Source organism: Trachemys scripta, chromosome 7, assembly GCF_013100865.1.
Source record: "Trachemys scripta elegans isolate TJP31775 chromosome 7, CAS_Tse_1.0, whole genome shotgun sequence".
Classification (NCBI taxonomy): domain Eukaryota; kingdom Metazoa; phylum Chordata; order Testudines; family Emydidae; genus Trachemys; species Trachemys scripta.
The window spans coordinates 25,945,627-25,971,078 of NC_048304.1; the positions used below are offsets into that span (position 1 = coordinate 25,945,627).

At 37.5% G+C, this 25,452-nt stretch overlaps 1 protein-coding gene across 6 annotated transcripts in view; it reads left to right on the plus strand.

Annotated features, from left to right (window-relative positions):
- Positions 1-25,452, plus strand: part of ERC2 (ELKS/RAB6-interacting/CAST family member 2) — an 840,163-nt gene that overhangs the window by 374,248 nt on the left and 440,463 nt on the right. For 3 of the 6 annotated variants that reach the window (XR_004646570.1, XR_004646571.1, XM_034777024.1), the window contains exons 9-13: positions 9,199-9,339; positions 11,299-11,439; positions 15,440-15,475; positions 23,009-23,038; positions 23,824-24,017. Coding sequence is in view for 1 of the 6 variants with exons in the window: in XM_034777024.1 (XP_034632915.1) it covers positions 9,199-9,339; positions 11,299-11,439; positions 15,440-15,475; positions 23,009-23,038; positions 23,824-24,017 (542 nt within the window). In the remaining 5 variants the exon portion in view is untranslated. The remainder of the gene's footprint in view (positions 1-9,198; positions 9,340-11,298; positions 11,440-15,439; positions 15,476-23,008; positions 23,039-23,823; positions 24,018-25,452) is intronic. The other 3 variants (XR_004646573.1, XR_004646574.1, XR_004646572.1) reach the window with 2 other exon arrangements.

Here is a 25,452-nt window from a genome sequence, read left to right on the forward strand (position 1 = left end):
TAATTAGATTTTGAATTAGAAAACATCGCCACTAGTATTTTACCAAAAATCCTAGAAGTAGAATTTGCAAGAGTATGAGTATTCCATTTTGGCTTTTCTTTTACATTTAATGGCAAGGTGGCTTTGTCACTGTGTCCAACTAAATGAAAAACAGAGACTGATGGAATCCTAAAATCATTATGTACCTACCATAGAACAAACAATTTTACAATATACCTGTAGCATGTATTCATTTAATCTAGAAAATATTTCCAGGATCCTAATATACATCTTTCAGCCTTTAGTACATTTCCAAATGATTATCTTGATAAACCGAGGTAGATAGAAACTCTTTATAGATCCTTTTTGCTGGAGTATTCTGCCTTTAAAAGATTAGTGGAATTAAATTTGATGGGATGCATACACACAAAAGTAAAACTGTTGTGAACAATGCCAAGTTTTGCATATGGGAAACACAATCTTCATCATGAGCTATATAATCATTAGACTATGGTTTTCAAGTACTACGATATTGTACCAGTCTTTAAAATGTGCTTTTTAGGACAACAGTCCTTTATCCAAAATACCAAATGTTTACAGCTTTTCTGGTGTTGAATACAATTAGGATTGATTCGGTTTCTGCTGTCAAATAACTTGCAATAATGTGCAAGACTCTAAGAAAGTAATTAGTTAGGATTGTGCAGGAATAATTAATTGATATATTTACAGTTTGTGGGCATTTTTTAATCATTCTCTAAACTGGAAGTTTCTTCTAGGCAATGAAAGCTCTTTAAAAAAGACTAAAGGTGCACTTCGTATTAAGCCAAAAATAATTTTATTCCTGCACAGATAATTAAAAAAAAAAATAAGAATAGGTAAAAACACTATCGACTTCCTTGATGTTAACATTAAACTTTTAAAATATCTTAGCTTTAGAACTGGCCCAGCAGCTCAAGAGGTTGCTTTCATGAAGCAGATATTTATGATGTTGGTCTTGCCATACAACTGCTGTAGCCCCACACAGTAGATAAGCAATTGAGTATGTCTGATAATAAAGCAGCATGCTGCTACAATTCAGTTCCTGCTTCTGTGATAAAGTGCAAGTAGATTAGACCTGTGAGGTACTAGATTAGAGCACAAGGAAAGCTTGCCAGTGCAAATAAGACTAAAACAAGAACACATTGTTGGGATTTCTTCAAGTTAGCTGTTAATCAAGTAAAACATGGTATATTAGGCCCTTTTAACACGTTTTTGACATCTAGCCCCCTGCAGCTGACAGTTAAATTAGCCTTCTTTTGTGATTGACTGAGAATAATTTTATACTATTTAACCATTAATAAAATGCCAGAGTGACTATTATGTATATTTAATATAGTTTATTATATAGGGAATATTACTTTAAGTAACTAAATCTTCAAGGTGGCGTTGGTATGAAAAACAAAACAAAAACACCCTAACGTAATTATTCATACAGCAATGTACATACTTTAACATTTCTTAAACTACATTCAGTGCAGGAGGATAATCTTTGAATTTACAGTTTAAATATCATAGAATCTATGATTCCCCATAACAGTCTGGGAATTTATTTATTATTAGGAGTGAGTCTGGGCTCTTAATAACATACATTATCCATGTCTTGTGTAGCTCACAATGTGTGACACATTAAAAAGTAAACTTAGAACAGTTCTGTCATACTGCTCAAAAGTGATGTTTCTATTTAAGGCCGTGTTCCTGCAGCTTCATCCACATGGGCGAACCTCTCTGCCTACGCAAAGTCCTATTGAAATGGCTAAAGGAAATTGTGAGACTCTGGATGAAATCCTGACCGCACTGAAGTTAGTGGGAGTTTTGTTATTGACTGTATGAAGCCAGGATTTCACTCTCTTTTGAATATGGTGTACAGAGCTGGGCAGCCTACCACTGTAAAAATTGTAATGTCTTGGAAAGGGTTTTGCTAGTCGGCCTTTGACAATTTCTTTTTGCTGTATGCAAGATGGAACACATCTAAGTACATACAGGAATGTCATCACTCTGTAGCCTGTTTATGTTAGAAAGAGAACTATGTAATTGTTCAACATTGTCTTCAGCCAAAGGTTCTCATAGTAGTGTTAACTCTATAATATAGATGTATGTTTATCCAAGGGAATAAAGGTGATTTTCTCTGACAAGCAAATGCAGGATGTAAAATGAGAGTAGGACTCTGAATTTCAGGTTCTTTTAAAAAAATGCTCTTGAGAAGTGCAGTAGCAAATATCTGTTCTATATCAATATTCTTATTACAAGAACATCAAACTTAGTGCTGATTATTTACCTATGTCAAAATCTTGGGTTCCAGCCGCTGACCTCCTGCAGCCAGGTCTGGATCTCCAGCCTTGCTCAGCCTGCTTTCCAGCCTGGAGTCCCAGCAGGCCACACTGGACTCTGCTCCTGACCTTGGATCAGTCCTCTGCAGCCTCCCCGCTATGGCCCACTGTCCCAAGCCTGGGACAGTGAGGGTTGCACACCAGGCAAGAGGGGGTGCAGCTCAGCAACCCCATCTTAAAATTGCTTATCTCAGACATCACTGTGTTTGACCTTGTGCCTGCCTTCTATCGCCATTTTTTTTCCCCACTGAGAGTTGAAGGGAACACTTGACAAAATGGCAGCTCCTAAGAAAGTGAAGCTAGATGTCCGATCATTTCAGCCTGCTTGGACAGACGCATTTGGATTTATTGAAAAGAAGGACCGTGCTATTTGTGTTTTCTGTTATGAAAGTGTTGTTTGTCGCACATCAAGTATTCAATGACATTTTGAAACGAAGCACGAGAAAACCTTTCTTGACAAAGCAGACAAGACTGAATCAATCAAAAAGGCAATAGCAGCCTATGAGAAGCAAAGCAGTGTTTTTAAAAGCTTAAGTGTAAGTAAAAATCAAGCTACAGAAGGAAGTTACAAGATTGCACAGTGCATTGCAAAAAACAGAAAGCTGTTTACAGATGGGGAATATATAAAAGAAGTTTTTCTCAGCAGTTTGGAGATTTTGTTCAATGATTTTCCAAATAAAGATACAATCATAACTAGAATAAAAGAACTCCCCATCTCTGCCAGAACAGTTGAGAGACGCATAAGGGAAATGGCAGAAAACATTAAGGAAAAGCAGATGACTGCATTGAAAGACACAGCAGTGTTCAGTGTTGCAGTTGATGAGAGCGTGGATATAAATGATGTTCCATGTTTGCCAATTGTTGCAAGATATTGTGCTTCCGATGAAATCCAAGAGGAACTTTGTTGCCTAAAACCCCTGCATGGCACAACAAAGGGGAAAGATATACTGGAAAGTTTTGTAAACCATTTTGAAGAATGAGGAGTTGACATCAGAAAAATATTTTGTGTGACAGACTGTGCTCCTGCCATGGTCGGAAAACAGAAGGGATTTGTAAAGTTACTTGAAGATCAAATTGGCCATTCGACAGTTAAATTTCACTGTATCATCCATCAAGAAAACCTGTGTGCAAAAATTTCTAATTCAGAGCTTAATAATGTGATGAATACAGTGGTGTGAATTGTGAATTTCCTTGTTGCTCGATCTGCTTTGACTCACAGACAATTTGAAGCACCTCTAAAAGAGATGGACAGTGCTTATAATGACATCCCACTTCACAGCAGCATTCGGTGGCTAAGTCGTGGCAAGGTTTGGTGCGCTTTGTAATCTGTTTTGAGGCAATCAAGGCCTTTTTGTCGGAAAAAGAACAAAAGTACCCTGAACTGGATGATGACACATAGCTGTGTAAGCTCACGTTTCTAACTGATATCGCTGCTCACCTAAACAAACTCAACCTCTGTTTCCAGGGTGCAGGGCAAACAGTTCTGGATCTTTATGAAGCCTGGAAAACATTTGTTTTGAAACTAGCAGTTTTTTCCAGGGATATTCAAACTTCTACTCTGTGCTACTTCCAACACATAAAAGAACTATCGACACATTGCACTGTCAGTGTTGATGAGATTGGAAAGTGCATGCAAGAACTGGAATCAGAATTTTCTGACAGATTTCAAGATTTCCAGCGATTTGGCCCAATGCTTTCTTTTCTAATTAAACTTGAAAAGTTCAACGAAAGCGACTTGGATTTGTCTGTATTTCAGTGGATGGGTGTCGAAGATTTCAAAATGCAACTCATTCAGTTAAAAAGCTCAGAATTGTGGACATCAAAGTTTGTGGATTGCGGAGCGCACTTGAAGCTACCGAGAGAGATCCTGGGGCCTCCATTCTGACCTGCTGGACGTCCCTGCCAGTGAAATTTAACTGTTTGAAGAAAATTGCGTTTGCAATGCTTTCAGCATTTGGATCCACATACCTGTGTGAACAGGTATATTCACACATGATATCTGTCCTCTGTCCTTCTCGGAGCCAGTTAACAACTGATCACTCAGAAGCCTGTGTGCAGCTTAAAGTATCCAAATACGTGCCAGACATTGGAAAACTCAGCAAGGAAAAGCAAGGGCGAGGATCACACTAAACTGATGAGATCTGCATTTTAATTTAATTTTAAATAAAGCTTCTGAAACATTTTGAAAATCTTGTTTACTTTACATATAACAGTAGTTTGGTTATATATTATAGATGTAGCGCCCTTCTCCACCTGCTTACCTCCTTTAATGGCAATCCGCTTACAGGCTTTGATGGACAGGTCTGGGTTCTTTTGGATCCCGCCATCCACTCAGCAGGGTAAATCTTTTTTTTTTTTTTTCTATGAAATTATTTGGTGGTGCCTCCACCCCCCTTGCTCCTTCCTGGCAGGGTCACCAGGGCAGCTTGGGCGGAAAATTCTAACTACAGAGTAATCCCCACTTACTTGCCAGATAGTTGGAGACTTCCAAGAAATAACACAACATATAAAAATATATTCAACACAATAATTATATTAAACAGGCAACAAATACAACGTAACAGGGTGAAATACTATTTTAGGGTCACCGGTGCCCACACTGAAAATACCCATGACTTGATGTAACAAGTGTAAAATTAGTGTCCTGTTGGTACGCGTACTTTGCTGGGGCCCTTGATGACCTATAAAATTCTCTGCAGTGGTTTAGCAGTGTGGCTGACTGGGTTCAGTACAGTCCAAAGGACCCACAAGTGGGAGGAGGTGGTGAATCCCTCCACAGGTATAATAAGCAGCAGGTTTTAAAATCCTCAAACCCTTACTCCCTGGCTTGAGGACACAGTTCAGGGAGTAGGGGGTCCCCAAAACAAATTCCCTGACTAACTAACTAAAAGATGGTGCACTCACGAACTCCATGAATTGATCTTCAGGTCTGAAGATGACACTGGACTCTTCAGTCACTGCAGAGGGGCTGCTGTCTGCTGTCAGGGACCCTCCTCCAGCAGGAATCAGGCTGTGTCGGTCCCAGGATTTCCCCTCACCACAAAGGGGTGCAGGGCTCAAGGTGTAGGTTATACAACTACCCTAACATCCAAACTGTAGCCTCCTAGCCCAGCCTCCAGTCACACACTCAGCAGGCAGCTTCCCTGGACTAGCAGCCAGACCACAGCTGACCATGTGGTGACTAGTCTCACCTAGGGAGCTGGAGGTGAGCCCAGCCTGGCTGGGGAAATTTCTCAGCAAACGCTACCAATTGGGACTCATCCCTGGGGAAAGAAAACCCAGCTGAGGGATCGGCTGTCAGGTCCCTAGAGGCCTGTTCTCAGGGGGAATCCTGCATGTAGGCCTGGGACTCACCAGCTCCCCACACAACCAGTCCTGCCCTCGCCCTAGCTGGCTCCAGCGTCTCCAAAATGGCTTCTCCCCTCTCCTGAACTCCCTGGGAGGGGCATCTCACTCCCTATTGGTTGCTGGGCAGACTCTGAGTTTGCCTGGGCTCCTCCTCCTGGAGCTGCCAGCAGACAGAGCTCCAGGAATCTATGTAATCTCCTTGGGGGTTACATAGACTTATAGAGAGACCTTCTAAAAAGTGTTAAAATGTATTACCGGCATGCGAAGCCTTAAATTAGAGTGTATAAATGAAGACTCAGCATACCACTTCTGAAAGGTTGCCAACTCCTGCTATACACAGTGACTCCACAATCTCTCTCTTGAGTGGTAACAGCTAATTCAGACCCCCATTATTTTGGGTATATATAGTTGGGACTGTGTTTTCCAATATGCATTACTTTGCATTTATCAACTTTGAATTTCATCTGCTGTTTTGTTGCCCAGTCACCCAGTTTAGTGAGATCCCTTTCTAACTCTTCATGGTCTGCTTTGGACTTAACTATCTTGAGTAATTTTGTATCATCTGAAAATGTTGCCACCTCACTGTTTACCCATTTTTCCAGATCATTTATGAATATGTTCAACAGCACCTGTTCCAATACAGATCTCTGAGGGATGCTGCTCTTTACCTCTCTCCATTCTGAAAAGTGCCCATTTTTCCTACCTTTGTTTTCCTGTCTTTTAACCAGTTACTGATCCATAAGAGACCCTTTCCTCTCATCCCATGACTGCTTACTTTGCTTAAGTGCCTTTGGTGAAGGACCTTATCAAAGGCTTTCTGAAAGTCCAAGTACACTATATTCATCGGATTACCCTTGTCCATAGGTTTGTTGACCCCCTCAAAGAATTCTAATAGATTGGTGAGGCATAATTTCCTTTACAAAAGCGTGTTGTCTCTTCCCCAACAAATTGTATTCATCTATGTATCTGATAATTCTGTTCTTTACTATAGTTTCAACCAGTTTGCCTGGCACTGAAGTTAGGCTTACTGTCCTGTTATTGCCAACATCATGTCTGGATCTCTTTTTTTAAAAAAATTGGCATCACATTAGCTCTCCTCCATTTGTCTGGTTAGTAGTTCCGCCATTTCACATTTGAGTTCCTTCAGATCTCTTGGGTTAATACCATCTGGTCCTGGTGACTTGCTGCTGTTTAATTTATCAGTTTGTTCCCAAACCTCCTCTATTGATACCTAAATCTTTTGTTAACATCAAGGGGTTTTGTGCTTACGTAAGGTTGGAGCCATGGAAACTGAAAAGACAGGCAAGAGTTGGAAAAGCCCTCCCTGTCTGCTGGAAACACTACTCATGCTCCACTTGTCCCATCATTGAGTTCCAACACCTTCTCTCATGCTGGGAAGCAAACAGGCAGGCAGTACACAATGGCCACTGAAGACAGTGGTGGGGAAGGAACACATGTCAGATATGTGACTAAAGTGAGGAAAAGCAACTAATGGCTGAGGTACAGAATGCAAGGCTGTGGGGAATGCAAGGCTCTGCCTCTTTGGAGAAAAGGGGCTTTTTTGATGTTTCACTGAGTGGGCTAAGGAAGGGGAATGTCTTCATTGGAGGAAGGAGAGTAAAGAGGAAGAGGGAGAGGAGGAAGGAAGGGCTGCTGCAAGGGTGGGAGCTGGACTTGTTAGGCTCACACTCTGCACTTTATTCTCATCCTTTGTGTCTTAAAGGTTGAGGTTATTCCTTTTACAGATTTCTGTTGTACCTGCGGGGGATGGAAAGGGAACGGTTTTGAAGGGCCTCTAAGCCTCTGAGAAGGATTATACTGAATGTCTAGAGAGGACAGTTAAATAACTAGATATTCTTAATAATAAATTTCAGTATAAGTTCTGTGAATGAATGAATGCTTTCCTCCCCTTACACGGTAGCTAAACCTTTTACAAATAAAATAAGCTGATGAGAAGCCACTGAGGTGGTGCTGTCTTTGTTTCAATATTTCATTGACATTTTGAGATGTAATAAAAAATTCAACTGAGAATAAATCATATTAAAGCTAGCAAAAATAAAACATTACATGTATTGCAGTATAACAAGCTATGCATAGAGCAAATTAACATGAGAGAAAGAGAATGTATGTTATTCTGACAATATTAGACTTCCACTAACCATGGTCATATGCTGGTATGCAGCAGTATTTTAAGAGTGCTGCTTTTATAATATAGATTTCATGCATAAGTATAAAAAGAACTAAAAAGAAACTATCAACAGCACTACAATGGCACACCAAAGGAATCAGAGGGGAAAAGATGAATTATGCCATCTCATCCATTTTCCTGCCAGTGTAATAGTATTTCATACTACGACACTGTTTTGTCTAGTCCAGGTTTAACTTTCCTGAGTGATATGGCTTCCATCACATTCCTTGGGAGACTTATTCCATAGTTTCCATAAATTTCTCTGGTCAAAAGGTTTTTCCTGACATTCTGCTTAAATTATCCTATTTTTAATTTAATTTCATCTCACACTAAATATTTTCTCCTATTGATTTGTTTACACATTTCAAATATTTGTAGATGGCAATGTTCCCCAATTTAGTCATTACTTAGCTAAACTATACACTATATACTTGTGTTTTTACATATTTTTAAATCAATTCTTTAGCTCACAAATCATGTTAATCTGCAGTGACTACCTTCTAATTTGTCAGTGTTGCTGTTGATGAGCCCAGAACTGAAAAAATGTTCTAGAGGTAATCCCTTCAAAGCCATGAAGAAAAACTATCATTTTCCTTTTCCTGCTTAGAGCCAAATTCAGCACACCATTAAAGAATATGATCAACTTTAAGCATGTGTGTAATCGTTGCTATTAGGATAGAAAATGTTCTTTTGGGTTTTGCAATCAAAATGAAGATACCTTTTTCTCTGTCTCATTCAGTGTTTTCCAAAATGTCATACCTGTGAATATAGCATTACCGATAACTGGCAGATTGTTGCTTGCATTCTAAATTATCACACAATTGTTAACTAAACTTTAGAACTTTCATGAAGACTCTATTGCAACCTGCATAGAACTTGCTGGGAAGCTAGACTGTAATAAGAAAATTCAAACTGAGTATAGTAGAAAACGTGGCTTTGTCATTTTGAACATTCATTCATAATTTATGGATTAACAACAAAGCAGGTGCATTGTCCAAATATGTAGTGTTCTCTAAATATTATTAAACGTCTATGTATTTTACATTAATATCAAATTTTGTTGAACTTTGTCTAGGATGGTACCATAATTCAGCATTTAGGGCTGATCCAATGCCCACTGAAGCCAGTGGAAGTATTTCTATTGTCTTCAGTAAGTGTTGGATGGAGCGACCTCTTATTTCCCTTATCTCGAGAATTAAGGTGATATATGTGCTTCCAAAGATCAATTTCACCAGTGCAACTTAATGCAAAGAGAGCTTTTTTTTTCTGAATTGCTGTACTAAGCTTTACATTTTTATTACTCTTTCTTATTGTTAGGAGAGAATAATAGAGCGCTTGAAGGAGCAGAGGGAACGGGATGACCGAGAGAGACTGGAAGAAATAGAATCCTTTAAAAAGGAAAACAAAGACTTGAAGGAGAAAGTTAATGCTTTACAAGCTGAACTAACAGAGAAGGAGGTCAGCCATTCCAGTAAAATTTAAAATCTTTATTGTTTTGATCTTCCTAACAAGTTTCACTGATATAAACAAGTTAATTACAGACACCGTCAAATTGCTTAAGCCAGCAGTTCTCAAACTGTGGGTCGGGACCCCAAAGTGGGTCATGACCCTGTTTTAATGGGGTCGCCAGGGCTGGTGTTAGTCTTGCTGGGGTTGGGGCTGAAGCTGAAGGGCTTTAGGCCTGGGTGGCAGGGCTCAGCTGACAGCCGTCCCACCCAGGGCTGAAGCCCTCAAGCTTCGGTTTCGGGCCAGCTCCAGGGCAGTGGGGCTCGGGCTTTGGCTTTGGCCCACCCTCCTGGGGCAGCGGGGCTCAGGCTTCGGTCCCCCTTCCTGGGGTCGTGTGGTAATTTTTGTTGTCAGATGAGAGATGAGGGTTGCGGTGCAATGAAGTTTGAGATACCTGGTTTAAGCTATTGGTTTTCAACTATTTTTAGAAACTAACTCCTAAAGCAGTATATTTTTGAGCAATCCCCACTGTCAAACTCTTGATTACTTTCCATGAAATATTTCTTTCTTTTATTTCTTCTTTGTGTATATTTCTTTCCTTTCCTTTACACATGTTTGACAAGGCTTTAGTATTCTACTGCTGGTCCTATTTTCAGTTTTTATTTGAACTAATGGGCTTAGCGGGAGCAAGACCTTCTGAGAGTAAGGTCCACCAGTATTTGATTCAGCCAGACTGATTATTGATAAGAGGTTTTACTTGGTGATTCCCTGGTCTGGTTGATTCTTTACTAAAGTTTTGTTGTGCCATTGCATACCACTTCTCTGTGTTCACGTCATTAGATTCTTATGAACTATGTGATAAGATTAAATCCTATTCATGTCAAGATACTTCTTTTTGGTTTTTCTTCTCTTGCATACTTCTCCTGTAGGGTCTGAGTACCCTTTAAAGTAAAGCTATTGAGTGAGAATTTATAAATAATTAAAGTTGTGATGAATTAATGGGAAATATTTTTTTTCTATTCAAGTCTGTCTTTGGTGGGTTTTTTTTTAAATCTACCACCAGCATGATGATGAGGAGGATATTTTTAATAAAAGCCTGCTGCCATTTTTGCAGGGGCTAAAAGAAATAATGGTGAGAATTCCATGGGTTGTGGCTCACTTGCAGGATGATCTGTATTTATCTTACTTAATCAATTCCCTGCTATTGGGAGAGGGCAGGGTCTCAGGTCTTGGTGAATCCCAGTTCCTCCGATTCTGTGCCTGTCTACTGAGAGCTGTAATACTTTGGTCTAATTTCAGTGTTTGAGTCTACTGTGTGGGTGCTGGGCAGGGGTTAGTGGCCTGTGATATACAGGAGGTCAGAATAGATGATCCAGTGGTCCCTTCTGGGGCTTAACCTCTATGATTCTAATTTATTTTAAAGCTTCTATAGGCTATTATAAGTAAAATAGACAAAATAAACAATAGAAGTTGATAATAGTATTATAAGTACAGATGAATATGTAGAATACTGTTGTGTGCAGCTACCTCCACCCTTCTATCATAGGATAACTGGCAAAAGTAAAATCTGATAGTAAACTAAATATAAAGGAGAACACTGATCAGTGTAAAATATAGAATCGACTATTTTCTAATTCTCAAGGATTACATTTAAAATACAAATGAATCATCCATTTCCCAAAGGAAATTACCCTCTGTCTTTCCAGCAGAGGGAACATGGTATATTCAAGAACAAGTAATCTTTTCATAGACATTCTACTTTTTGTTAACCTTCTAAAAATTCCCTAATAACCTTCTAAAAATTACCTAATAATATTTTATTATGCTGTAAATACCCATTCCCATGTCTACACACATGTACAAAGTTTTTGACCGAAAATATAGCTGGTACGATAATTTACAATCTTAGTGGCTAGGATCAATGCAATTTCTAACACCATCTCTTTCTTCTTTTTTTGGATAATTTTTCAGTCTAATTTAATTGACCTCAAAGAACATGCATCATCATTGGCATCAACAGGGCTGAAAAGAGACTCCAAATTAAAATCTTTAGAAATAGCCATAGAACAAAAGAAAGAAGAATGTAGTAAGTTGGAAGCACAGCTGAAAAAGGTAAGTGCCTTCTAAGAAAATTCTTATTGTAAAATGGACTAAACTCTTCACTTTTCTAGCATATAACTGGCAATGAAGCAAGAGGTCCATTTTAAAATCTGGCAGTCTTCTGCTGTCTGCTGATCCTAGCATCAAACAATGTTGACTTTTTCTTAAGAAGCATGTATAAAAGCTGTCTGTGAGCCTGAAAAATTGTCTTAAGTTTCCTGTCTAAGGGGTATTTGGAAAAACTGGTGAAAATACTGGGGGAAGGGGGGAAGTTATAGAAACCAGCCATTATTATATCTACAAATCTAAATTACTCTTTCTAGTCAAAAATGTCTAGGTTTTATACTGAAATTCTCCTTAATTTTATGTATTTATTTAATTAATAAAAATTTTAGGTAGTTAAAGAAAATAGTGTTGAATATATCACAGTTGGCATTATTTATATCCACCAAGAAGCAGAAGCAAACATTTAAAGAAAAATGTTTTAGAAGTACAATACTTATCCAATAATTTTATGTAGATTACTTCATTACAATACTAACCGATCTCCAAATTTTGTTGACACATTTTTTTTCATGTGTTTCTTTGACTTTTTGCTTTGTCATTTGGTAGTGTCTGCATTCATTGTTTGAACACCAAACTCATGATATACTCAAGGGGTTTAAGCATCATATTTTCCTTCTGCAACTGTTAAATAAGCCAGTGAGAAGTGTAGATAAAACTTTAAACCCCCAAAATACTTCAGACATAGATTTATATGCTTATGTGCTCTAGAAGAGGTTAATTATTTTAGCTTGAATATTGACATTTTTAGGTCCAGATTATGATGCCCTTCCTCATGTTGAATAGTTAGCCTCATTGATTTCAGTTGGACTACCTGTGTAGTAAGGTATTACTCAAGGGTGAGCAAGGGTTTCAGAATTTGAATCTTATATTTTTACCTATCATTTTGATTTTATTATGTACTTCTAGAGTAGGTATATGTGCTGTAATGTATACTTTAGCAGAGCACACTCAAAATATTATGATCTAATATAAATTTTACATGTATAAAACACACGATATATACAGTTGTTGGGGTGACCATATAGTGGTCACCAAATGAAATTAATTGACAGGAAGCTTAAAAAAAAAAAAGGAAGTATTTCTTCACAGAATGCACAGTCTACCTGTGGAATTCTTTGCCAGAGGATGTTGTGAAGGCCAAGACCATAACATGGTTCAAAAAAGAACTAGATAAATTCCTGGAGGATAGGTCCATTAATAGCTATTAGCTAGAATGGGCAGGAATGGTGTCCCTAGTCTATATCTGCCAGAAGCTGGGAATGGGTAATGGGATGGATCACTTGATGATTACCTGTTCTGTTCATTCCTCTGAAACACCTGGCATTGGCCACTGTTGGAGGACAGGACACTGTGCTATATGGACATTTGGTCTGACCCATTGTGGCCTTTCTTATTTGGATGAGAGGAGGGCATTGTTTCAAATAAACTTGCATGCAAAGAGCTTTTAACAAAATCTTAACCTCTCAAATATTTACAAGAAATTATCAATGCCATTTGCACCAGAATTAAAATACCTAAATAATGCATGTAGGCATAGGTCACTTTTATTTTATTAAAAGAAATATAAATATTATTTACTGAAGGTGTGAAGAATCTTTATTTGCATTATAGTTCAGATCAGGTGATGAGCATGGTAAGATACTTATAATTTAAATATTATTACCTCTATGGTTAACTTTTACATTTAATTTTGTTGCTTTTAGCGGTATTCGTTCAAATGAATTCACATATTCAAACTATTTTTCCAGTGGCCTTATTTTTGGGAGAATTTTTGTAATAAATAGATCTTTCGAATGCTAAAGCACCTGTCATCTTAAAAAAAATGGAAATCTGCTTGAAATAGTTGAAATTCTAAGTGAACATCTATGAATGTATATATCAACACATCATTTAGTAATGGAAAAATAAGCAGTTATAAAAGTCTGTAAGTGTCTGGGCCTCCTTTTAAATAAAAAGGAAGTATGTTCCTCATGAATAAAATACAAAGGGTTACCAAATGAAAGTTGAAAACATAATAGTTTGATTATACCATAAATACAACATGAATTCCCAATGGGAACTGGCCCAAGATTTGTAGGAGACTTGGTATTTCCACAATAATATGCAGATTCAACATTGTTGGATGTGTTTAGGAGAATAGAAAAACTGACTGTTAATGACAATGGACTGCAAACAGTAATTTTTAATTTATATTTACTTTAGTAAAAGCTTTAATTTCAGCTAAACCTAAAAATATCCTGTGATATTTTTGTAACTTGCTCTCCAGAAATTGAAATCTACCTTCAGTCACTGATTTTATCCCTTAACAAACTAACTGAAACAGAAATCAGTTTTGGGAGGATTTTAGAATTTTGTTGAATGGAGATGGGAGGGAGCATATACATTTCTTCATTCTTATACACAGTATACAAATCTGCATGTCCCATATGGATGCTCACTGTATCAATGAACACTCAACACTGCAGAGGTGAGAGATGTGTAATTTCATTGGACATAATTTGAAAAGTAACTTCAAATATGTATCCATTCTTTTTAAAAAATATTAACAACTTGCATATCATTTATCATTCTTAAAAAATAAATAAATCAGAGTGGTGGTACTGTTAGTTAACTTGCCCAGCATTAACTATGATTCTTTAGTTGTATCCATTTTTATTCCTAAATATCGATTTAATCCAGCACATATTTGCAACAGTGAATAGTTCTGAGAAGTCATAGTCCTAAACACTATGCCCAGAAGAAGTGTTTATGGGATACAAGGCCTAACCAAACTTGTGATGAGGAACAGTTTTGCCTTGGAATTTTGTTCCTCTTCTTTTTCAATTATTTTTTCAATTCCTCCTTTTTATATATGTTTCTTCAAGAGATTTTCCCCAGGCTTGACTATAACTATTTCTGAGTATTATATACTTGACACTGTACAATACCTGCATTTCTGGGGGAGAAAATATGCAGATTCTGAAAGAATATATTCAAAAGTAAAACAAAAATCCTTAGGCAGACTCTTGAAATATTTGATTACAACAAACTAAACTGTAGCCCCATTATTAATTGAAATAGCATATGCATTTAAAAACCAATAAATAGGAGAGCATTCAAAAAGAATAATTGCTCCTGTGTTCATACTGTATTTTACTGTACACCAAAATTGTTTAAAACCATGAGCATGCTTGTTAAGCCTTTTGTTACGAGGATTATGATTTGGAATTGATGGGAACAAAATTAGTGAAGAGCTCCCAACACTTTTGTGCCAAAACTCTACAGGCATTTTTTTACTTATTTTCCTTTGCTAATTATGATGGAACAGCAGGAATTACCTCATAGGTAGTTAATTATTTTTTATGTTGCTTTCCTGAATCTTATTATCCACTTTAGAATTTCCTCCTTTTGCTGTTTATCATGGATTTTATATTTCCATGCTTACTGACATACTTGCTGTTGCTAAACTACTGTTTGCCAAGCTGTACTGTTCAAAAGTTATATTGGATCAAAAATTCAGGCTTGTGTTAATACAAAAGAAAAACCATAAATTTAATGATAAAGTTTAATTAATCTTTTATTATTACTGTCTTTGAAACTTTTGTGATAAATTGCAGTCTTGGCTAAAAGCGCTTCTAGTGATTCATTGCTTGAGACTAGCACTTAATGTATCATCAAAAGTGGACACCTTTCTTTATTTCATGGGTTATTTAACTTGAGAGAGGGAAAGTAACACAAACCTTAACTTTTTTACTCCAGCTATTCTTTTTTAGAAGCCAAAGTCAACATTTATGTTTCCCCAGTGCCTCTCGCTTTCACCAAGGAATGTTTAGAAACTTAAATTTCTTCTTTTTTATGACAAGTTCTTCTGTGCAAATGCACTGGATTTGTTGAGCTAATGCTGTTTTCCTGGATCTTTCCTTCTTTTCCTGTCTATGCTTCACTCCTTCCCAACTTTGCAATGTAGCAAGCTGAACAGTTGTTCAATCAGATGTACAATCCAGTAAGTCCTTTCTGAAAGTGCCCGCTGTAACATATAAAAGCATGAGGATCCATTGACCTGACACTGTGTTGTGTTCTTCCTCTATGGAGCTTTGCAAAAAATTTTTTGATGATCACCTGTTTTAGTTATGTCAAAATAAATGAGCTTTGTGGACTTCAAGGCCATTTTTTTTAATATGATATGTATTAACTGGGAATTGGATTAACATAACATCCTCCGAAGTTCAAATGTCATTGCCTTCAGGTCCTCAACTTCTCTATTATATTTTTTTTAAAAGCATGCAAAAGATAGTTTTTTGTTTTGTTTTGTTTTATTTTATTTTATTTTAATGCTATGCTCATGGAATACTTTACTGGATCCTTCAAATTCAAAATAATATATGGTGATGTATTTATGATATCTCACCTGATAATATCAGTAATAATACCTAGTAAATGTCTGTTCAGCATATTTTTGTAAAGTTGCAGTATGATCACATTAGTTCAGAAGGCAAAAGATCAGTTTTTCAATAGAAGAATGTGCATGTTCAGTATTTATACATTTAAAAAATGTATTTTGACCAAGAAAAGGCTGAAAATATAGAATGATGAAAACAAATGACAATGTTGTCCTATTAGTTTAAACAAGAAAATGTAATAATGCTTTCGTTTGTTTGGGATTATTCTTTGATGTCTTCTTTAATATAGTTTCTTAAGAAATTTCCTTTTGTCTATATTGTATTTATTTTTCAGTTTGAGGAAGAACAAAAACACATTCTTATCTGTAGAAGATTTTCAGGCTGGTACAAACTAACACTAAAAATATGCTGTGAGCATCACAGGGCAGAAATAATGATGTAACTGGATTGTGATAACATAGCAATTTATGACCTACAGATTACATAGTAATTCTAAATATAATTACCATGTAATTCCAATCAGAAGGTGTGAGAGAACTTGATTTTATAGGGTTCTATAAAAATATGGTATTATACACTTGGAGTGACACTGGTCCCACTGAAGTCAATGGGGGTTTTATCATTAACTTCAGTGGGCCAGGATTTCATCCGTTGGGTCTGTTGTTGATGCTATTTCTACTGATGTAGTGGAAATTTCATGTGTATTAATGGGAGCAGGGCCGACTCCAGGCACCAGCAGGTGCTTGGGGCGGCCACTTCGGAGAGGGGCCGCATATCCAACTGTTCGGCGGCAATTCGGCGGACTGTCCCTCACTCCTGCTCGGAGCGAAGGACCTCCCACTGAATTGCTGCTGCAGATCGCGATCACAGTTTTTTTGTTTTTTTTTTTTTGTTTGGCTGCTTGGGGCGGCCAAAACCCTGGAGCTGGCCCTGAATGGGAGAATAGATCCCATAGAATCTACCATATTTACTTCTTGAAAATCATGTAATTACATTTGGAAATCAGTCATGATTTGTTCATAGAGAACATAAAACCTAATTATATACCCACTTTCTCATCCAACATACTGTGGTGATCAAATAGTTTGCACTCTTGTACACTTTGCACTCCTTATATTAGTTTGGGTCATCGACATGATGGTTTCATAGGTAGACAACATACTTTCATGCATATTATCTGCACTCTTATAGTGCACACCTTTTATTTATTGCTGACTCCTTGGTTACCTTTTCTCTTGCTCTATGTAGACCATTCCCTTCATTATTTCAGTTTTAATCACACTGCTACAGTGATTGCTATTTGTTGACCATTAACCTTTTTGCATATAGTATCCCAAATCTTATCAATTTTTACTTTTTGCATACTTCTTTTTTACAAGTACCATCTCTCAGTGGTTCAAAACCACTGAATGGAAAATCTTTTATATTAAATTCATGTAGCAGGTAGTTACATCTTATCCTCAATGCATATTTTCTTTAGTTATTTTTCCCTTTGTGTTTATTTTTTGACAATGTGAGAATAATATGTTTTTCAGACTGATCTAAAAACTTGTTCTTTAGACTACATGATTGCCATTAACAGAAATTGAGCCAAATTTGTGTTTCCAAATATGAAATAAATGACTTTATATACGGTGGATGGCAAAATACAGTCTTATTGAACTCCAATCTTCATTTTAAACCTTTCTGGCATTTAACAATCAATTTTTAAGTAAACCTTAGTTCCTTCATACTGCCTGTTCTTTTTCCAGTAGAATGATAAATCTTTGTTAGTCCATAGAGTACTATCAACTCTGGGGCACTCACTCTTATCACTGAAGCTACATTTTAAAAATGCACAGAACAAACAGACAAATCTGTTTCACACTTGTAGGCTTTTTGGTAGCAAAGTGGAAAAATATAAAAGGGGCCCAAATCCTGCTCATCTTGTTCATGAGAATATTCAAAATGAATTTAGAGGGACTACTTGTCTGAATAATATTAACAGAATTTGGGCCTTGTTTACTTTTGTGTGTAGATGTAAACACCATTTAGATTATGCAATCATGCCCTGTGCTAATAAATAATGGTTAGAAAACAGTTACATTATTGTTATTTTTCTGTAATAAGGTATTACAATTTATTTGATTGTTTCTAGTTCTTCAAGCTGCTTCTGAATATTGAGGACCTGATTCTGTAAATACTGAGCAGAAGCAATGGAAGATCAAAACCAAAGCAAAGATCAGCTCTAAATTGCTTAGCTCAGTCCCAGGAATTAGTTTCAAAAATAACTTAAATTTAAAGCAATTTTAAAATTTAAGAGGAGAACAGATTATTTAATTATTATTGAACCAGAAAAAATGTGAAGGATCTTAGAAAGTATTTTCTTGCATGTACATTTCTGCTGTTTCATTTAATTATTATTTTTGGTCAAGCACTAATTTGATCTTTTTGGCTAATTTAAATTAAGGTATACTATTCCAATGCATACATCTGATACAGAAAAATTAATGCAGGATTGTGGGCATAATTTATAATAGATTCATTAATTTTATATGTCTTTGTCACACTTTAATATTTCTGTAGACAATTTGGTATTTATATAGAAAACATTATTTTGCCTCTACTTGTGGAATGCAAAATAAAAAACAGGGTTGATAATATGAAATGCTTTTTAGAATCAGAGAAGTTCAAACATTAGGGTGACAATCTTTTTATTTGGATGTTTTGGGGATTGCAAAAAATAATAATGTCTTTTCCAATACTGAAATACAGCATAGTATCAATTCAATAATTGTATGCAAGTAGTATATTTTCTTTAAAATGCAACATCCCAATTAATAATTGGAATAAAAAGTGTGTATTTATATTTAACTTTTATTACTAAGAAACTGTTGTTAGATGGTTACAGTACTATGCAAATTAAAAATAGTATCAAGCCCCTAAAATAATTTACAAACAAGCTATTGGCATTTATATTGAATATGTAAGTGGTGTATATTAATAAGAAAATTTTGTCTTGTAAAGAACTGGTGAGATTGTTTAGCATAAGTAGTTAGCACAGGGGTGGCCAAACTTTCTGGCCCTCCGAGCCACATACGACAATCTTCAGAAGTTCAAGAGCCAGAGGTTAGGGCTTCAGCGCTGCTCCTGCTGAAGCCCTGAGCCCTGGCAGGTGCGCCCCGCAGGGCTGAAGCCCCAAGACCCCTCCCCACTGGGCAGAAGCCCCTACCGCTCCACCCTGCTGCAAGGCAAAGGTCCTGAGCATCCCCCCACCCAGTCTGGTAGGTGAAGAATGGGGGTGTGGGGGGGGGGCTCCATGAGCTGCACTTTAATGGTAAAAGAGCCACATGTGGCTCACGAGCCACAGTTTGGCCACCCCTGAGTTAGCACATTTAACTGTGAAACTGAGAGTGTCTTTCCCAGACCTGAAGAAGAGCTCTGCATGGCTTGAAAGCTTGTCTCTCTCACCCACAGAAGTTGGTCCAATAAAAGATAGAACTTCACCCACCTTGTCTCTCTATTTGTCCCTAATGTGAGAGAATTGAATAACTTAGTTGTGAACTTAGTCCATGTCTGTACGTACTACACTGCAGCAGCGTAGCTGTACTGGTAAAGCTGTGCTGCTGAAGCACGTCTGGTGAAGATGCTCTATGCCAACAGGAGAGAGTTCTCCCGTTGGAATAAAAAAACCTCACCTCCGCAAGTGCATTAAGCTATGTTGGTGGGAGAAGTTCTCCCATCGACATAGCACTGTGCACACGAGTGCTTCTGTCGGTGTAATTTAGTCACTCAGGGGGGTGGAATATTCATACTCCTGAGCGACATAAATTTTGCCGACATAGGCTATAGTGTAGACATAGCCTCACTCTCTATTTACAGCCAATCACTCCGTCCTAGGCAAATTTTGAATAACACCAGAAAACTTTTCTGTTTCAAAGATGTTTTATGATATTGCTCCATCAGCCCTCCATATATGTAGAATCTTTCCTTTTTTCCTTCCATTTAGTAGTGTGCATGGGTTTGATCCTGCATCCCTTCTGCAAAACAATCCTTATTCTCCCAATTAGTCCCAATTTACTGAATGGGTAACCCCATGCAAGTAGGGACAACCTAATAATGGTTTCAAATACTGGGATCCATATTTAATTTCCTAAGGTTTTTAGATTATAATGTTTTTATCCTGGTAATTGCATTGTGCTTTTATATTATTTTAATTGTTATGCATCTCTGTGAAGCATCTCCAGAGCCTTGGTAGGGTGGGGTAGGTAATTTATCAGTTCTGGGCATACTCGAGTTTTATAGGCACTGTCTCATGCTTGGAATGGTGTTGAGATGCATTGCGCCAGGGGGAATCTATCCAGGAGGAATTGTGCCTCTGGAAGGTGGAATTTCTCATGGAATTTGCCATTATGTAGCGGAATATATCTTCAACTACACCGTTTTGTGAGTGCAGCGTATTCCTGCATGCATGCCCAACTAGCTCTGGTGCCTCTGCTGTGTGGAACCCTGGCTCTGCTTTCACCCTTCCCCTTTTGAAGTATCTTGAATACCGGGCATGTTAGGAATAGTTCTTTTGTTGGAGTAATAGGACTTTTATTGTGCCTGGCTACTGAACAAAAGTGCAAAGGGGAATAGGGAGTCTCCTGGTTCCATTTACTTCCCTTGTGCTTCCTTGGAGCTGCTGGGAATTATTATTGTTAACATGAAAAGTCCTCCAAGTGATTTCATTTTACACAACTAATTTTAACACTACAAATCTGAAAACTTTACTGTTTTGTCTTCAATGTCTAGTACATGCCTATAACGCTCTTCACAGTTACAATTATAAAAAGCAGCATCAAACATGTACAATTCTAATGTAAAGCTGACATGCAAACTACCGTTAATTAAAGCATCCATAATGATTAAAGAGACTATTTCTGTAAAGCAGTGTGGTCAGGTGGATATAGTGTGTGACTGGGCTTCAGGAAATTTGGGTTCTCTTCCCAGCTCTCCCATTGAATCGTTGAGTGTGTCTACACTGCAGTGGGCGTGTGGATAGACAGATATGCGGTAGCTCTATTTGAGTTAGCGTGCTAAAAATAACAGTGTAGCAGCAGTGGCTTGAGTAGCTGCCTGAGTACAATCCTTCCTGACTTCCTGGTATATACTCAGTTGACTAGCCTGAGCCATTGTCCAGGCTGCCACAGCCACACCGTTATTTCTTCACAACACTAGCTCAAGAAGACCTAGTGTGTGTATGTTGATCTGAGCCAGGAAGCATCCTCCCAGTTGCTGTGTAGACATACCCACTCTAGGCAAGTCACTTTATCTCTCTGACCATGCCTGCACTACGGAATGTTACAAAAATCATCCCATCAGTGCTTCACTAATTCAGCTGAATGATGTGTGTATTAGGAGGAGTTCTACTGTGAACAATTTGTTTGTCCTTAAATTTTTCCTAACTATCTTACTATGCAACTGAACAAAGGGAAGCATATCACATGGTATAAGACAGTAACTTTACTTGGTAAATTTGGGGCTGTTGTGTTTCAGGGATATGACGTGACACTCTCACATTTCACAGCCTTGTACTGCTTCCCCACAGCTGTGTTGGGATGCTGTGCATCCAGCAGGACTATAGGGATTTTCCCCCATTTACTACTTTTGGCCACTGGGGAACAATGTGGCAGAGGAAGTGCAGCTGGCCAAGCAGCTGTAAGTCCTTACTCTAGCTTCTTCATCTTGTGGATCTAAGCCAGCAGGAGCTGGAAGGAGAAGAAGGTGGTTGAAGCCACCTGTCCCAATATTCTGATGGCAAGGGAGGTGAGTGAAGAAAAGACTGAGAGGGCAGAAGGAGAGGAGATAGACTGGAAACAGGTTGAGTGGCAGGGATAGAATGGTGGGAGCAGGGTTAAAAGGAGAGACACAGAAGCAGGATGATAAGGGAAACCTAATGGTGATGGAATAGAATATAAGAGGCAAATGAGAAATAGGGACAGAATGGGTGAGTTTGTTTCAGGACTTCTTAAGTGAACCATGATCCCAGGTGGGAGAAGGAAATCTGAGGAGTGATGTGGAGGGCTGGCTCTCCCCATAGGTTAACTGGGAACTTAAAAGAGGGAACCTGATTTTTCCTGTGGATTTTTGGCCTCTACAGAATTATAGGAATACTTGCCAGCTCCTGCTCTGATTTCCATGGGAGAGGAATGTGTATGGCCCAATTGTCTAAGTGCTGTACACTCTCATTTCCTGTTGAAGTCAGTGGGAACTGAAAGTACTTAGCACCTTTAAAGAAGGACCTCAATCTTTTGCACAACTGGGTTTTGAGCCCTTATTGCACTTACTTAAAAAATATAATGGCAAAAAAAAAAGTTTGAATATAGCTAATCCCTCTCCCTCTCCCCCGGTGTGATATTTATCAACTTTGTGGATTTCTAAAAGATAAAAAAAAAATTGTTAGTAAATGTGCCACCAGAACAATATAGTTGAAATACTCTAAGTACCAGACCCTGCAATGAGCTCAGTGTAGGGAGATCCCGGCATCTGTGTGAAGCCTGTAGCCTAAGAATGTAATATTGTCTAGAGGGGAGGGTTGGAGTAACAAGAAGAACAAATATAGTGAGCGTCTTATCTCACTTCCTTGTTCTTTTCACAATTAGATCTCCTGTGTGAATAGAAATCCCAAAGTAGAAAAATAGAATTTGAAAGCAACATTATTTTCCTTATTATCCTCATGCTTAAATTATGTTACATGCATACACAAAATATTTTTGTTCTTCAGTAATTTAATTATTTTTCCTCCTTTAAGCACAAGACTTTTTATATTTATACATATATATATATATATAGAGAGAGAGAAATTTCTACTAAATCATTGCAAAGAATGTCTACCTTCTAACCGTAGTAGTTCGTGGTACTGATTTTTTTTCAAGACATGCATGTTTCATTTTGACCAGCAGTTGTTTCATTGCTTGCTTGCCTTGTTTATTCCCTGAAATTAAAAATAAAACAAATCAACATCTGCTCTGTTTAGTAAGATAGCAAGAAGACCTACCGTTCTAATTAATTTTTGTAAAATATTTGTACATTTAAAAAAAATGTTCTCTGAATTTTCTATGTTTAATGTGCACTGCGGTTAAACTACTTGTTTTTTCCCTGCCTGCTCTTTGAAGATGCCAATTAGGAATAATGGGAAACAAGGGGTAGGCTAAGCATTGCAGTGCATTGTTGTTTCCATCTGTCTGTGATTATTTCAGCCAAGAGTTTAAAACACTTTATGCCCAATCCTGCTCCCATTGAAGTTAATGGGACTTTCCCATTAGTTTTGGTGGGAGTAGGACAGGACTCCGCACTGTTGTTGTTGTTTTCATTGTGTTCTTTCTTGTCTGTGAAATTGCCACGCACCCATGCATGTGTTTGCCAGGTATATTTATTTGTGCCGTGTTCACCAATGGGCTTGTTTCTCTGATGTTTCAGGTTAAGTATTAACAGTAGAAAAAAAGGCTTTGGGTTAAAACTGTCAGCTGAAAGCATTCTTCTAGTTTTACCTTTAAAAATAGCTCTGATTCCTTCCTTTAAATTGTTAGTATCCAATGAGATTTTTATAGATATCCAGTGATTTAATCTGTGGACTAGGGTACCGAATGTTGCATTATTTTAAATGCCTGCTTGTTTGACAGTAGTAAGAAACTTTATAGTGAAACAAAAGTTAAGATTTTCATGGTTACGTTCATGTATGAAAAACGCTAAATTGGGGGAAATATTTTTTCTTCATGATGCAGTTTTGGGAATATAAACCCCTGATGATTATAGGAAGAATGCAGACAGATTTTCATTTTTCTTTTCTGTGCCTTTATGGGAATATGTTTCCAATTGACAGAAATACCCATAATTCTTTTTTTCACGCAGACTTGAACACTGAGGCTGCAGAAATAGCGCCAGCAAATTATCTAAATGATTGTTGTTGTTTTTTAACTTAACACTGAAGGCTCATGAAGCTGAAGAAGAAGCTCGGCTGAACCCAGAATTTGCAGACAGAATGAAACAGCTTGACAAAGAGGCATCTTACTACAGAGATGAATGTGGCAAAGCTCAAGCTGAGGTTGACAGACTTCTAGAAATCCTCAAGGAAGTGGAGAATGAGAAGAATGACAAAGATAAGAAAATTGCTGAGCTAGAAAGGTAATTTTTGTATTATTTGCTTTATATTGAATGGCCTTTTTATTAAGAGATCTCCATTGTGGAAGGAGCTAAAATAACAAACAAATCAATTCACATTACTTCACAAGTTGTACCTAAGAAACAAGTGTATGTGCTGGCTTTGAAGAGATTTGGAATCTCCTCCTTTTGGCTAGAAAAGGCTTGGTATTCTACATATCAAAGAGTATATATAGGGAAACTCCTACACAGTTTACATAGTAATATCCCTGTCTGCAAAACCTGGGTGAGATGTTGCATTATGGGAGCAATTATGTTTTTTTACTGATACTGTATTAGTATTAGTGAACCCAAATAAGAACCATTCCAGACATTTGTCCTTGCCTGGAACAGCATGTATAGTATACATCTGAGAAATTCTGGAAAGCTGTGGTAAATCTTCTTAGTCTGTTCCTTAACTCTAGCTTTAGGTATTTTTCTGGGGTACCTCACACTCTTCTGTTGGCAAGTATCCTTTGAAGGTGGCCCTTCCCCTTTCTTCTTATATGTGGGGAAGTTGTTCAGCCTTTCCCTGGTGGAGGGAGAGAGGGGTTGGAACCACTAATCGTGTTCCTTTCAAATTGAAAAGTACTGTAAAGCTTCTCCTGCAGATTGTGCCCCAGGTTGTACTATGTATGTGAAGTTCTTGAGTCTGTGAGATTTCTCCATTCCTATCCCAGAGTAGCCATTCTTATAGGAAGGACGGAAGCAATCTTGTGTGTTCGGGTGTTTCAAAAGTGTGTATTTCAGGGGTTGTGTTGTGAGAGGAGAGTCTCAAGGGGCCACATAAATCAAAAGCAAGATCAGTGGGTCCCACTGTAACTGTTGCTAGATCCTGCCCATCTATCAGCTACTACTGGACAAAGTGGTGCACTGTCACAGAAGAAAGATCCTGCTACAAAATAGACCTACTAGTAATTTCAATTGTTATTGGAGGGAGAAAGCCAAGATCTGTCTTTTATGGAAGGAGGCTTGTGTGGATTAGAGGTAAAACATCCTTCTTACATGGTTTGAAACTTCAGATGAACTTCCAAAAGTTAATGTGGTTATTTATCAGCTTCTTACAATGTAACTGTTGCTAAATATTTACTTTATTTACTTTTGGCAGACACTTGACAAAGATCTGGTTAGCAATAATTACTTGTGGATGGTGTAGAATAAAATGCTTAAGAATAAAATCACGAAAATGATATGCTGTTCAACATATTATTTTACTATACAATATATTTACTATTATTACAATATTGTAATTGCATGAGTAATGTGCATGTGCCCGGGAGATGTGGGATGGATGATAGGTGAATTTTGTAGATAAATGCATAATAAATACATCTACCTGATGTGCACGATGTACACAATGCCCACAAGTTACTGTGAAATTTTTGATATACATATAGAAAATTCTCCTTGCCCAGAACAG